The following is a 13,103-nucleotide window of genomic DNA, read 5'->3' on the forward strand; positions in this document are numbered from 1 at the left end:
GCGGCACATAGCCTTTGCGCGAGCGTTTTAACTTCTCGTAGAACTTCCGTTTATCATCAGCACGGTACAGTTCTTTCATCGCCTCGCGATCTCGTTCGCCGTCGAACCAATTGTTTTTTCGGTTCGAATTCATTGTACCTAGTGCCGTTAGAGCAGTACTACCGATGGCGGTCTGAACGCCTTTCCAACCATCTTCAAGAGTTGCTGCGCCAAGTTGCTCTTCCGTTGGTAGCGCTGCTTCCAGCTACCACGCGTATTCCTGGGCAACTCCGGTGTCTCATAGCTGCTCAGCCGTCATGATGTCATATACAGCATGCATTTAATTTTTCCCTGGTCGGTATTAGCAGCATTTGAGGCTCGAGCAGCACGTTTTTCACAATGTTGTTCGCAACATCGTCCTGAAGGGGGTGCTTCGACGAGCGGGCCTAGAATTTGCAGATGGCCTCAACATCACAGTCAGAAACTTTGCAACGCTGATGCGGAGGTTAGAAGAATTGGGTTAAAAATAAACGTGTCGAAGACCAAATAATATGAAAAATTGGGGTTCAAAGGCGCGCCCTCTACCGAGGGAATTTAAATAGGTCTGTACGTAAGGGTATCAAACTAATAATTCCTGATCGATTGGGATGGAAAGATTCTGTCACTTTTGTCTAGAATCGAATCGAGCTTGGAAAGCAAAAGTGTGCTTACATGTGATTGACTGATTCATTTATTCTTCACAGTGCCTTATGAATCAATGCATAGAAAAAATGATCGATTGATGCAAATAGCTTTAAAATCCTTCGATAAATGGCTGAGTTATGGACGTGCAAAACGTAACCACTTTTCATTACATGTTCATTTCTCGTCCTTCTAAAAGTATAAAGCGGTCTAATCTAACGAATGAAAATTCTTCAAACCTGTAAAACAACTATGGCAAACATAATTGAGCTTTCCTATCAAGTTTAATGGAATAACATAACTGATAAAAATATGTTTCCCATTTAATGGGTTGTACCCTTCTCCAGGTATTCCAGGTTTTCTGCGTTAAATCGATTTTTTTGACCATAACTCAAGAACAATGAAAAACAATATTATGATAAAACATTGTAAGTTAAATTTATACAAACAAGAAAATACTTTGAAAATTTAACAAATATACAAAAGAAAAAAAAAGAAACAAAAACAGTTAGAGCCAAACGGGCTTTATATTTTTCGCATAAAAGATAAAACCTATTTGTAGCACTTTCCAAACAAACTAAAGGTAATCTACCTAACCTATCTTGGAGGAGGTTTTTAAATACAATATACAAATGCTCCACAGTGCTAGCTACCCGCCGGCTATAGCCCAGCAGTATCCTGCGAGATTCCAGCTATATCGAACCATACCTATAGGTGCGAGCGAGTTAGCGCGCCTCCAACGAAGCCTGCTTCTGCGCTCTGCTCTTTTCTGATAAACGCACAAACGTGTAAATTATCTAAGTACAAACTGCCGGGCCGGGTGTTTTTTGTCAGTGATCCAGCCAGTCAAACCCAACAACCGGGGTGGGGACGACGGGATAGAACCGAACTTCTAGCGTGCGCGCGCAGAGCCGAGTGGATATTTGCCACTATTAATGTCGAATTTGTTTACTTACGTTTCTTCAGTACATTTTTCGCTTATCTAAATGAGTTGTTGCTTGCATGCTGTCTGGGCGATCCGCGTGAATCGCACAATCGGAGACTGAAAAAAACGGACAATTAAATACACGGGCTCAAGATAAGGTTTGGTTCGAATGATAACTCACAATCAGCTGTTATTGTGATTTCTACAGTAGTTTTTTGTTCTTTTTCATGGTTGACTTTCGACGGCGGCGGCTGGAGGGGGCCGTTGGCCCCATTACAATCAGCTTTCCGCAACCTTATTGCTCTAACGCTTATATAACAACACAAGTAATTACTAGAGTAACAAACATTAATATTTTCAACAACGGGCGGTCGGTCGCGTCCAGTGTCCGTCCATCTGGAAATAGTTTCCCGATGTGTGTGTAAATCAATCGACCGTATTTTGTGGTGTAAAGCCGCGGGGTTTGGAACTATTCGGGGTTTGAACTTCAATTTTCTTTTGTTGGGAAAATGGGGAAGGACCACACCATTTCACGACACTACTGACTGCTACAACAAGGGGACTACGCTACGCTAGGGTTTATATAGTAGTGTTACGGAGTACGGCACGTTGTCCTGTGTACTCTCTCTTATGCCAGGCACGGCAGAAGTGCTTCCGGTGCCGGCGACCGGTCCAATCAATAGGACAACGCAGAAGCCGACCGCGAGCCAACGGTGAAATCTTTATACTGAGAGAAAACTGAAATCTAAAATATAAAACATTTTATGTGAAATTATTAAATCGAGAGTTTTTCGCGGTAAAAGTTAATCAAACCTTATCCTTCAATTGTTGGCACAGTTGAAGCGCCACCGTGAAGAGTACCAGTACCTCGTTCAGCCACGGTACCGAGCACTCAGCCTGGCAGGAGTCGAACTTCATCGTGCCCTGAAAATTCGTCAGCTGATAAGCCACAAAAATCAGCTTGTGGCTCTGGATGTAGAAGCTAATGGCCAAATCTTCCGGCAGATTCGGCGACAAGGCTTTCATGTTTCGGCTCTTCATCAGCTCGTCAATTGGTTTCTTGCGAGGTACCACCAGTGAGGTACGTCCCCGCTGTAAAGCTCCCAGTATGTTTCCCAAGATGTGCAACACCTCGTCGGACGTTTTAAAGTTGTACGAACTATCCACATTGTCGATGTGGTTTATTGCTTGCTGGAGATGATTGGCGGCATCCTGCACCTGCTGGATCTTCCACGGGTAATCCTGCGTAATCGTGGTACGTTGAGTCTGCTGCTGTTGCCTCTGAACTTTGAAGTTGATGTCCTGAAAAAAAATCAGTTAAAAATTTATTTCCAATCCGGATTTGAACTTTCATATTTACCGCATGTGTGATGCTATCACCAGTTAGCGTGACGACACACTTGAGCTGCTCCGGGGCGGCAGTCAGAACGAATTTGTCCTGCTTTTTTCCTTCGTTACCGTAGAGAGGCACCGGAAAGCGATGGGCACATTCCACCAGAATGGCATGCAGTTGTTTAAGCACCGAGTGAACCTCTTCGCGCAACACCCATTCGAATTCAACTTGCTATCGAGTGGTAATAAAAATTATTTAATTAATTATGATTTGACGAAAACACCAGTTTTAGGCCTCTTGTCCAGAGAAAAATTAAAGGTGGTAATAGAGCTAGACGGGTATAAAATAAGTACTAATAGACTGAAAAAACAACAGCAAAGCAGATACAGTAATTGCTAGGGATTACAGACCTCGTTAGTGTTTTTAAAATTAATGCCGATTAAGATGTTCCATGAATTTCAGTGCATAAAAATAGATTTCTCATTATATGGTTCCCATTTGCTCACGGTGTGTCGTAATTAAACATGAAATTAAGTACGCGACAACGTTTACACACCAGCCAAATGGCTTTTGGTCTCACTGAAGTGGCACTGATTCGAGTCATCGTCGGAAAATAAATAATAAATAATTCATATCTTGCATCCCGCAGGCAAACACGCACTGAGCTCCCACTGTTTCAACAAGAATGCTCGCTCATATCTAAACAATAACAAGGCTGCATAAACCAAAATTTCCTGCCTTAAATCCTTCAACCTACTGGACCTTAAGTAATGTTCAAACCGATTACATTAGGGTGACTCATTCATTGGGTTATTCGAACCCAATGAATCCTTGGTTTGATTCACAAAACATGATCACCCTATCAAGTATTACAACACGTAACAGTAAAACAAGCGAACACTCACCAAGTTAACCGCTTCCTCCTTCTCCGAATCGGCCATGACTCTCCTAGCTGGACGTCTTGGTGGCGGTGGCCTCCTGCTGCTGCTGCTGCTACTGGCAGCGAAACTGGCACTGCAGCTACCCTGACTGGTGACACTTGTTCGGAGACTGTTTTGTCTGGAAAAGATGCTTTCTTCGAAGCTGCTCGGTTGACTGTCGTGATCGACACTTGACCACGAGACCTGCTGCTGCAAAATCTGCTGCTGTTGTTGTTCAACCGGACGAAGACAGCTTTTCTTTTTCCGTGACGTTTTCTGTGGCGGCGGAACTTGCGGTTGTTGGTCCTGCTGCGGCTGGTCCCAAAACGTTACCGACGGCCGGGGAGGTTTCGTTTTCTTCCGCGATTGCGGCCGAGAGAACCAATTAGGACCGCTGCTGTATCGTATCGAAACAAAGTAGTGAGAGAAAAAAAACCACTAGGATTAGACACAATGACACATCTACTATATATGTAATTCTAATTCGACCACACGCACAGCACAATCAAGGAGAACTGCAAAATGCAAACAGCAAGAGAAGCAGAAGGCGAATGTTTTGATGTTTTTTGCTTTTGTTTGTCACCGACGTGACAGCGAGCTGGCGTTTATGACGTAAGTTCGCAAACGCTTGTGCTAACGCTTACTTTTCAAAGAATGTCTAACTAAGGTATCTTACACTGCCCATATTATTTTTACCTGTGTGAATAGCAAATTTGCATGCATTTTCACAAAAATCGGTGAGCGTTTCGAACTTGTATAAGTATAAGTATAAATGAATAAATATTGGGTCCAAAAGGAAATGTTGCATCTCACAGATTTTATTGAGACGCTCGTGGAAGTACAAAATATGAAAATTATGCAAGAAATGCAGGTCATACAAAAATTTTACGTAAATAATTGGCATACCAATTCCGCAATATTAAAATAAATGAAGTTACATAAAACGTTAAAAAATGACACATAAATTGCTGCAAAATAAAAATTAATTTTTTTAAGAGATGCAAAAATGACACAAAAATGTGATAAGAATACATCAGGCGTATGAAACTGAAGGGTAAAGAAGCGGCTAACATCTTTTTACGCTTCCTACACGTCAGACACAAAAAGAAAAAAACTACAAGGTATACAGCCCTAAGGGTTGTATGAATGGGTTACGTAGGACTATATCAGATCATTATTATTACCTCCAAAAACCCCCACATGCCAAATTTGGTTCCTTTTGATTGGTTACCCAACAAACAGTTTTTTTCGAAGAGCAGTTTATTCAACCATTATACTGCTAATATCCAGTAAACAAGCGCTTGATAAGCTGTTATTCAACAAAAATGTTTGTTGGGTAGCTCTTGAGTTATGAGGAAATTTGTATATTATTTGTAAGGGAGCCCCCCCCCTCCTAAAGAGGGGAGGGGTCTCAATTCACAATAGAAAAAATTCTTGCCTTCTGAAATCCTCATACCCAATTTGGTTTCATTTGCTTGATTAGTTCTAGATTTATGAGGAAATTTGTAAATCATTTGTATAAGAGCCCTCCCTTTTAGAAGGGGAAGGGGTCTCAGTACACCATAGAAAAAAATCCTACCTTCTATAAGCCTCACACGCCAAATTTGGTTTCATTTACTTGGTTAGTTCACGAGTTTTGAGGACGTTTGTGTTTCATTCGTATACGAGCCCCCCCCCCCTCTCTCTTACGCCGTCCATAAAATTGCTGTCTCTCTCCCACCATAAAATTGCTGATCATTTTATCTTTCTAACGACATATAAATTGTTCAGTTTCGTTCAGTAGTTTAGGAGTTATTAGCATTTGAAATCTTTCATTCCAACGTTACACTTCTATTTTCGTTTTTCCAAAGTGCTACCCAGTCCCAGATAGTAAACAAAGACGTAGTCCTACGTGAAAAGCAAAAAAGTAATTTTGTTCGAGCGCTTACCAATACACATTCATCCGAGGCTGATGTTAGAGCGGGCTACTCACTAATACATTTGGTCCGAGGCAAAGTTTGTTATAGGCTAAATGAGATGTTCGCTACACGAAAAATGTATGGGAATGACATTTGTGACAGTGCGGTGGAATACATAGTCCTTTTTTGTTCGCTAACAAATATTTAAAAAAACACAGAGACGGAACAAGAATGATACAGAAACGAAACAAAAATATTACACACATGACACCTAAATAATGAAAACAATGACAAAACTGATACGAATAACACAAAAATGGTACAAAAATAATACGAAAATATACAAAACACGATGGAAAAAGGTATAAAACAAAGCGAATCAGATACATACGAAAAATACATAAAATAATACATAATAATAATACATAAAATAAAACATAATAATAATAGGATCGTGAAGAGCTGGAACAACTATTCCGGGTTAATGACATGCGCAAGATTTACGAGAAGGTGAGCCATACTCGTAAGGGCTATACACACTTAAACCTGACAAATGTAGAGACGAGGAAGGGTGGATAAGCATCTGAATGGCTATATAACAAGAGGAGATGCAACGGTTCGCCTCCAAACGACAACAGCTTGCCGGCTCCCGATCTCGAAGAGATCCAGCAAGAAATCGGTCAGCTGAAGAATAATATAGCCGCCGAAAAGGACCGACTCCCGACAAAACTTTACAAAAATGGTCAAGAACCACTAGCAACAGCAGTTAATTGGATAATTTCAAGGATTTTGGAGTAGGAGAAACTACCGAATGACCACACCTTATCTACAAAATGGGCGATCGGCTAGATTGCTATAGCTATAGCTGTGTTTTTGTGAAGAACGAACATTGGAAGAACTGGGATTGTTGTTCTGGATTAAATGGATATGGGCCGCTTTAACCCTCTATTACTCGCACTGTTGTATTTTGTACAACGCCTGAGAATCGTTATCTTTATTTCGGTATATCTCGGGACTCCAGCAATAAAGAAAATTACTGTTTCAACAAAGTTGATCTCGGACCAAGATCTTTCAAACGATGGAAAAAGTTTCATAAGTTTTTCACCAAGTGGCATTAGAATTCGAGTAAATTCTGTTAGGTTTTAGCATGCCTATAAATCGAAGTTCGAACGAGTAACGAAAGGTTAAAATCGCTTGAATTCGGATTGTCGTTATAACTTCCCTTAGAACGAATTGCTCCAAAAATTATCTCAACATGATCTTGGGTGAATCCGAAGACTACAGAACTCAAGAGTGGGCATTCTGTCGAATCTCGGCGGACAGGGTTAGCACGCCCTCTACGGATGACGATGGTAATTTTTAGGTTGTATATGTACCATCACTCTCGCATCACAACCACACTGGCATCATTGCCTGACATCATACAACAACATCACACGGCATTTGAACACTCATAAGCAGTGGTACCTTCCTTGGGATAAGAGATGGCATTAGTACACTTAAAATATTCTGCACATAACTAATAGTAAATTTCCATATGAAATTCCCTATAATTATCATGAGCCGCATATAAACACAATCCTCCCAGAAATACACATAAAAATTATACGCATATGAATAGTATGTGCAATTATGCACATAAAAAATATACGCATATGAATATTATGTGCAAAAGTTTCGCGTACCCATAAATTATAACTGTTTGGCATATTAAGTTCATTAACTGGGCACATTGCAAAAATCTATGTGTGGGACACATAGAAACTATACGAAAAGTTTTCTCAGTGTAGTATCATCCTTTGCTGTGTATACGCGAACCTTCTACTATGCTCAGTCTAGTTCTGGTGTCTTTGCTGAATCTGTACGTGGCTACACTTTCAAGGATATTTTTCCATGAACATGAACGTGTATATCCCTCTGTAAAACTCACATAAGGGTTGTTGCAACTTGCAACAATAGGCCAATTTGTAGGATGCAAATACTAAATAGGAGGAATTTTTTATGGGGATGATGATTTCGATGCTAGGTACGAAATTTTCGCTTGACACCACCCCCCTGGTTGCGGCAAAGGAATGAACTACCCAGGACAGTCTGTCCGACAATATTCAATATTGCTATAGATCAAATCAAGATGACGTCATCTGGCAGATACTGGCGCCCTTGTTTACAAACAGACCGTAGAATTCAAAAAAGTTTCAACTGTTTAAACAGCAAGTTTGTTGTTTAAACCGAGTTTAAACAGCATTAGGACTAAATCTAAAAGCCATTATGCCTGTAAAATGTTAAAAAACACGCTACATTCGCTATAAACGGAAAGGAAAGTTTTCTAAAATGTAAACAAGGGCGCCAGTATCTGTCAATTGACGGTATGATGATTTGGTCTATTGAATGTGTAGTCCGGCGAACGGGCCTCGAAACGAGAGGAGCGATCCTCAGCAAGAGTATCCAACTACTAAGTAGTCTTTACAGACGACCTCGACATCGTTACTAGAAACCTTGGGACAGTGGAGGCAATGTGCAGACTGAAAACGGAGGCTAGCATAGGGCTAAAAAACAGTGCGTCAAAAACCAAATGTGTGGGAGGAAGAGGCTCCAGATAAAACAAGGTTTGCCTCCTACGGACAGTGACTATTGACGGCGATGTTGCCGTGGTTGATGAATTCGTATATTTGGGATCTCTGGTCACCGCCGACAATAATACGCGTAATGCCAGCCTACATTTCCCTCCGCAAGATGCTTCGATCAAGCATACGCCGCCGGACGATGTACAAATCGCCAATTAGACCGGTAGTCCTCTACAGACTTGAGACAGCAACTTTGCTTGCGGAAGACATACGTGCACTTGCCCTATTTGAACGAAAGGTGTTTGGGACTATTTTTGGCGGAGTACAAACGGATAACGGAGAGTACCGTAGGCATATGAACCACGAGTTGCTGGAACTACTTTGATAGATTCCCATCGTACACCTGGCGAAAGTTGTGAGACTACGGTGGCCCAGCCACGTCGCAAGGATGCCGGATAACTGTGCAGTGATACCTATTCTTTTCTAAAACCAAACGGCACCAGGAACAGAGGGGCTAATCGTGCTAGATGGCTCGACAAGTTGAAGCCGACTTGTGTGTGTGTCGAGACGCGCAACGAATTGGCGCCGTGTAGCCCAGGATTGAGTACAATGGAGAGGAATTCTTGATACGGCAAAAACCACCCCGGTTCTCGGCTGGTAAAGTAAGAACGTAACCAAAATATGATACCAAAAGGATAACAAAATAAGGTAGGTATTTAAACGGCAAGTAGGTTAGTGAACGGCTGAATAATGCGTATCATCAGATATCTCGCGCACATGCGGAATAAATTACAGTCCACAGTGGTCCTCAGCCTCTTATCCAACAACTCCTATCCCTACCTTCTCCTGGTATCAACCAGAATATGAGTAACTTAAGGAAGGAGCTTCGGTTACCAACGTCGGTGAAAACTATGGCCGTTACACAGACAGGGAGAGAAGCACTCATGCGAATGCTGGGTGGCAGCAGTAGGAAGAAGCTTAGGCAGACATGAGCGTCTGTTTCTCGTCAGGACGGCTATTGATGGCTCTAAATACTCAAACTAGTAATCGCCTGCACTTCAGCCTGTGCTTCAGGTTAGGAGCGGCTCACGACAGCGTCTGATCCAGAGCGGGCGGCTGAATTAAGAAACGTGATATCTTGGTACTAATGCTAAGATGGCAGCCCCATCATGAGAGTCGATAGCATGGCCATAGTAAGGCAGCATACCTAAACAATGATTACTATAAACATTCAAGCAAACACGGATCGGAATATTCGATGTCGACCTAGGCCACGAAAGAAGGAGGACGAATGGAATAAACCGGTAATCTGGTGCCATATCCAGGACACCGGCATGAACAATAACGGCAAACGGTGATATAAATTTCTGAGTTTCTGAATCATTAAGATCCGAAGCACTGCTTTCCCCCGTAAGGCTATCCGCAAAGCCACCTGGAGATCACCAGACTAACATACCAGGTTAACCACGTTCTCATTGATGGCCGGTTCTTCATCAAACATCACGAACGTACCCCAAGCAACAATGTGAGTTTTATTGTACTTTTATGGTGGTTTTCTAGATCAATTTTGGTCTTAAATTCCATTATAAGAGTGTAATAAAACTCAGATTGTTTCTCATGGGACTTTTCCTATGGGTTGCGGATATTAACTCTGACCATCGTAATACATGTCCACTCAAAATTTTCTACCGAAGAAGTATGCGCAGTCTGCCGAGAAGTATGCGCAAATACTGGATGAGAGACTGCCTTCCTCCGAGGAGTTGAGGCTAGATGAGGGACTACCGTCTTCAGAGGAAGTTGAAATAGCATACGGACGGCCACCGGAGAAGTCGTTTCAGCGGAGCTAGATGACGAGCAACGGAGTATACGAAATGACTGGTTTAATGAGAAATGCCGACATGCGGTAACGATCGTCCTGAGCAACTACTATGCTGTAAATTTCACCTATATACTAACGATTTCCAAAAGTTATCAAACTGACAATCTCGTAAATAAAGTTAATGTTGATATAAAGAAAATGATGGATTGGAGTAACTCAAATGGTATTCTATTGAATGCTGGGAAAATTCAGGCCAACATTTTCAGAACGAAGAGAATGGTTCTTGATAAAGTTCCTCAAATTATAATTGGAAACAAAATCATTCCTTATTCAGCAGTAACTTGGGCATACACATAGATAGTTATAGAAAGTGGGACGCCCATGTATCAGCCATGTGTAAGAAAGTTTACGAATCTATGCAGTCATAAGTTTCCCTACGCCATTATACTCTTCAAACAATACGATTACAACTAGCTAGACCTCTTATAGTTCCATTATTCGAATATGGTAGTATCCTATACGCAAATGTATCTAATGAAAAACTTTGAAAAACTTCAATTCCTTCACTCGTTACACCTATAATATTCCCCGTTTGCGTTTCACATTTCAAGTCTTCAAAACTCATTGTACTATGGGCAAAAAAAGAGCCAAAAACGCAATTGAGATACAGCCTGCAGGCTGATAAAATTATAGATGATCTTTTGTAAAATTTTGTAAAGTTCGGGTGTACATTAAAAAAAGTTCTCAACTTCCAAATATGCGCTCAAAAATACGAAATATTGTCTGATGGGCCAGCTTATTTTCCAAACGTCTACTCACTCTTTCAATCGAATAGAATAAACAATCTTTTGGCAGCTCTTTTAGATGTTTTCAGGAAAACTTTTCGTCTTGTATCAAGTAACAAGTCGTGGTTACTTCCAGTTCCACAAGACCCCGATGAAGCGTCTTGACAGAATAATATGACTTTTCTGGTGAGTGAGACGAAAGGACTCCCCGCAGAGTAAAAAAAAAGAGAGTCATTTAGACCCACTGATACTGACTCAAAGAAAGTGATTGGTACAGTAGAATTAGCACTGAAATGGGCTACAAATCGGTTCTTAGCAGCAGAAATACATGTGGCTGTACTAAAGTGAAAGTGCAAGAAAAATAAATGCATAATACAGAAAAAAACACCTTCAAAATATCGATAGATATGAATAGACCAAGCACTGGTCGCGATCATTATAACATAAATAGGAATCTCTTTTAAATTAGCAACGAATGGGACACTAAATGGGAAGTAAGCCGAAAGTGAAATCGACAATGTATTCATTCGCAAGATCTTCCAGAATATTGGTTTGACTATGATTGAAGATTCAGGTATTGATTTTTACAATCGATTGTTGCTAGAATAATCAAGAAACATCACACATCTGACTAGATACGAATTCTTTAAATCTCAAAATCCGATATACCTATCGTTTGATTGCAAATCACCCGAAGGCGCCAACCAGGATTTCAAGGTCTATTCGTACTCAAACGAAATGAGCTGATAACAGTCAAAATGTGATGACTAACGCAATAAAATTTCCTTCCTATAGAACAATAGCGTAACACAGTTTATGAATTCAGTGCATTGGATATTTAATTTCAACTAAATTATATTCCTCATTAAAATTTAATTCTACCGTATACCAATATACAGAATTTCTGAAACTTTATCAAAGTTTTACGGGAATTTACAAGCTACATTCGAGCTGAAACTGTGATAGTAAGTAGATTGTATAGACACAGTGATAGTAATACACAGTGTTGTGACATAAGATGTAATCTAACAAACGATTGACGTCCACAAAAGATATTCCCTTCGCGTGTACAAACTAAACAAGAATCAATTCTTTCGACTCCGTTGACCTGCGTTAACAATCGACGGCGGCGCGCTGCTGATTGCGATGACGGCATATCAGTAAATCACGTGCTGCCTCTTCAATCAAGTTAAAAGTCATACCAAGGCTCGGTTTGTAACGGAGAAAACGTCGAAATTTTTAGCATATGATACAGTACATTACAAAGTTTATGGGTACTTTGTACGTCTATACACTTGTTATTTACTAATTAAACAATATCCAATAGCTAGCACGCGCGGAAAAATCGCGGTCTGATCACCGCTAATAGTCAATATTGCATTCCTTATCTTTCACTTACAATTTCAGCATGTTGATCGATATTCCGCGCCGAACTGCTCACCACTTGAACCCTTAATCCTCCTCTCAAAACTATTCCGCAGATGTTGCCTTATCCGCTGCTCTTAGTAAGTGATTCCCCCGCTCGCTGCTAGCTGCACCGTGTATGGAAGAAGAACTCGCGAGATAGTAGATCAACATCGACACAACAATCGCGAGATCGCCTGACAATAAAGTTGTCAACCGCTAAATAAACGACTCATTGAACGCACCACATCTATTTAACCCGACGACAAACACTGGACTGACGAGACGACCAAAAAAAGCTAAACTGAATTTCTTTCCATGTATTTATTCCACTAATGAAAATGGCGCTACCGCGATAAGCACCGGAATCGTCGACACCTTTGCTACACACGCCTGCAAAGAAGCTCTGACTGACGGACTGACTGACGGACGAGCATGCATCTGTTTTTTTCTTACCGGCACACACAAGGCTGTATTTATTGTTTTGCTCTGTTATCGGTCGTCTTTTATTTATTTGTTTTTTTTATTCAATCCTATTCAGATGATCACCGGATGCGAACAAATGTATATATCATACATTGCAGAGATAAGTGGGGTAAGATGTTCACTATAAATTATAGTGTTCAGTTTATTGGCACAAACTATGAACGCTCCAAAAAATAAGTGACCGACAATGAGGGTGAATAATTTCTACAAGCCCGTGAAATTCTTCAACCGTTTATTCATTCAATTATGGCAATTTACTCAGCACAATTCTGACCCCATTTCGCTGATAAATATATTCAACGCTCAAAC

At 40.8% G+C, this 13,103-nt stretch overlaps 1 protein-coding gene across 3 annotated transcripts; it reads right to left on the bottom strand.

Annotated features, from left to right (window-relative positions):
• Window positions 1-1,176: 1,176 nt before the first annotated feature.
• Window positions 1,177-12,711, bottom strand: LOC128734494 (protein rogdi). 3 transcript variants are annotated; one of them, XM_053828724.1, is made up of 6 exons: window positions 12,304-12,711; window positions 3,824-4,232; window positions 2,946-3,149; window positions 2,399-2,887; window positions 1,767-2,330; window positions 1,177-1,702 (listed from the first exon to the last, which is right to left on the bottom strand). In XM_053828724.1, the coding sequence occupies exons 1-5, from the start codon at window positions 12,312-12,314 to the stop codon at window positions 2,262-2,264; spliced, it is 1,182 nt and encodes a 393-aa protein (XP_053684699.1). In that variant the 5' UTR covers window positions 12,315-12,711; the 3' UTR covers window positions 1,177-1,702; window positions 1,767-2,261. The 3 variants fall into 3 exon arrangements, with proteins under 3 accessions (XP_053684699.1, XP_053684698.1, XP_053684700.1); XM_053828723.1 differs by having other exon boundaries at window positions 3,824-4,235; XM_053828725.1 differs by lacking the exon at window positions 12,304-12,711 and adding an exon at window positions 4,331-4,345.
• Between the last annotated feature and the right edge of the window lie 392 nt (window positions 12,712-13,103).

The sequence above is a fragment of the Sabethes cyaneus genome, chromosome 2 (assembly GCF_943734655.1).
Source record: "Sabethes cyaneus chromosome 2, idSabCyanKW18_F2, whole genome shotgun sequence".
In the NCBI taxonomy this organism is placed as follows: Eukaryota; Metazoa; Arthropoda; class Insecta; order Diptera; family Culicidae; genus Sabethes; species Sabethes cyaneus.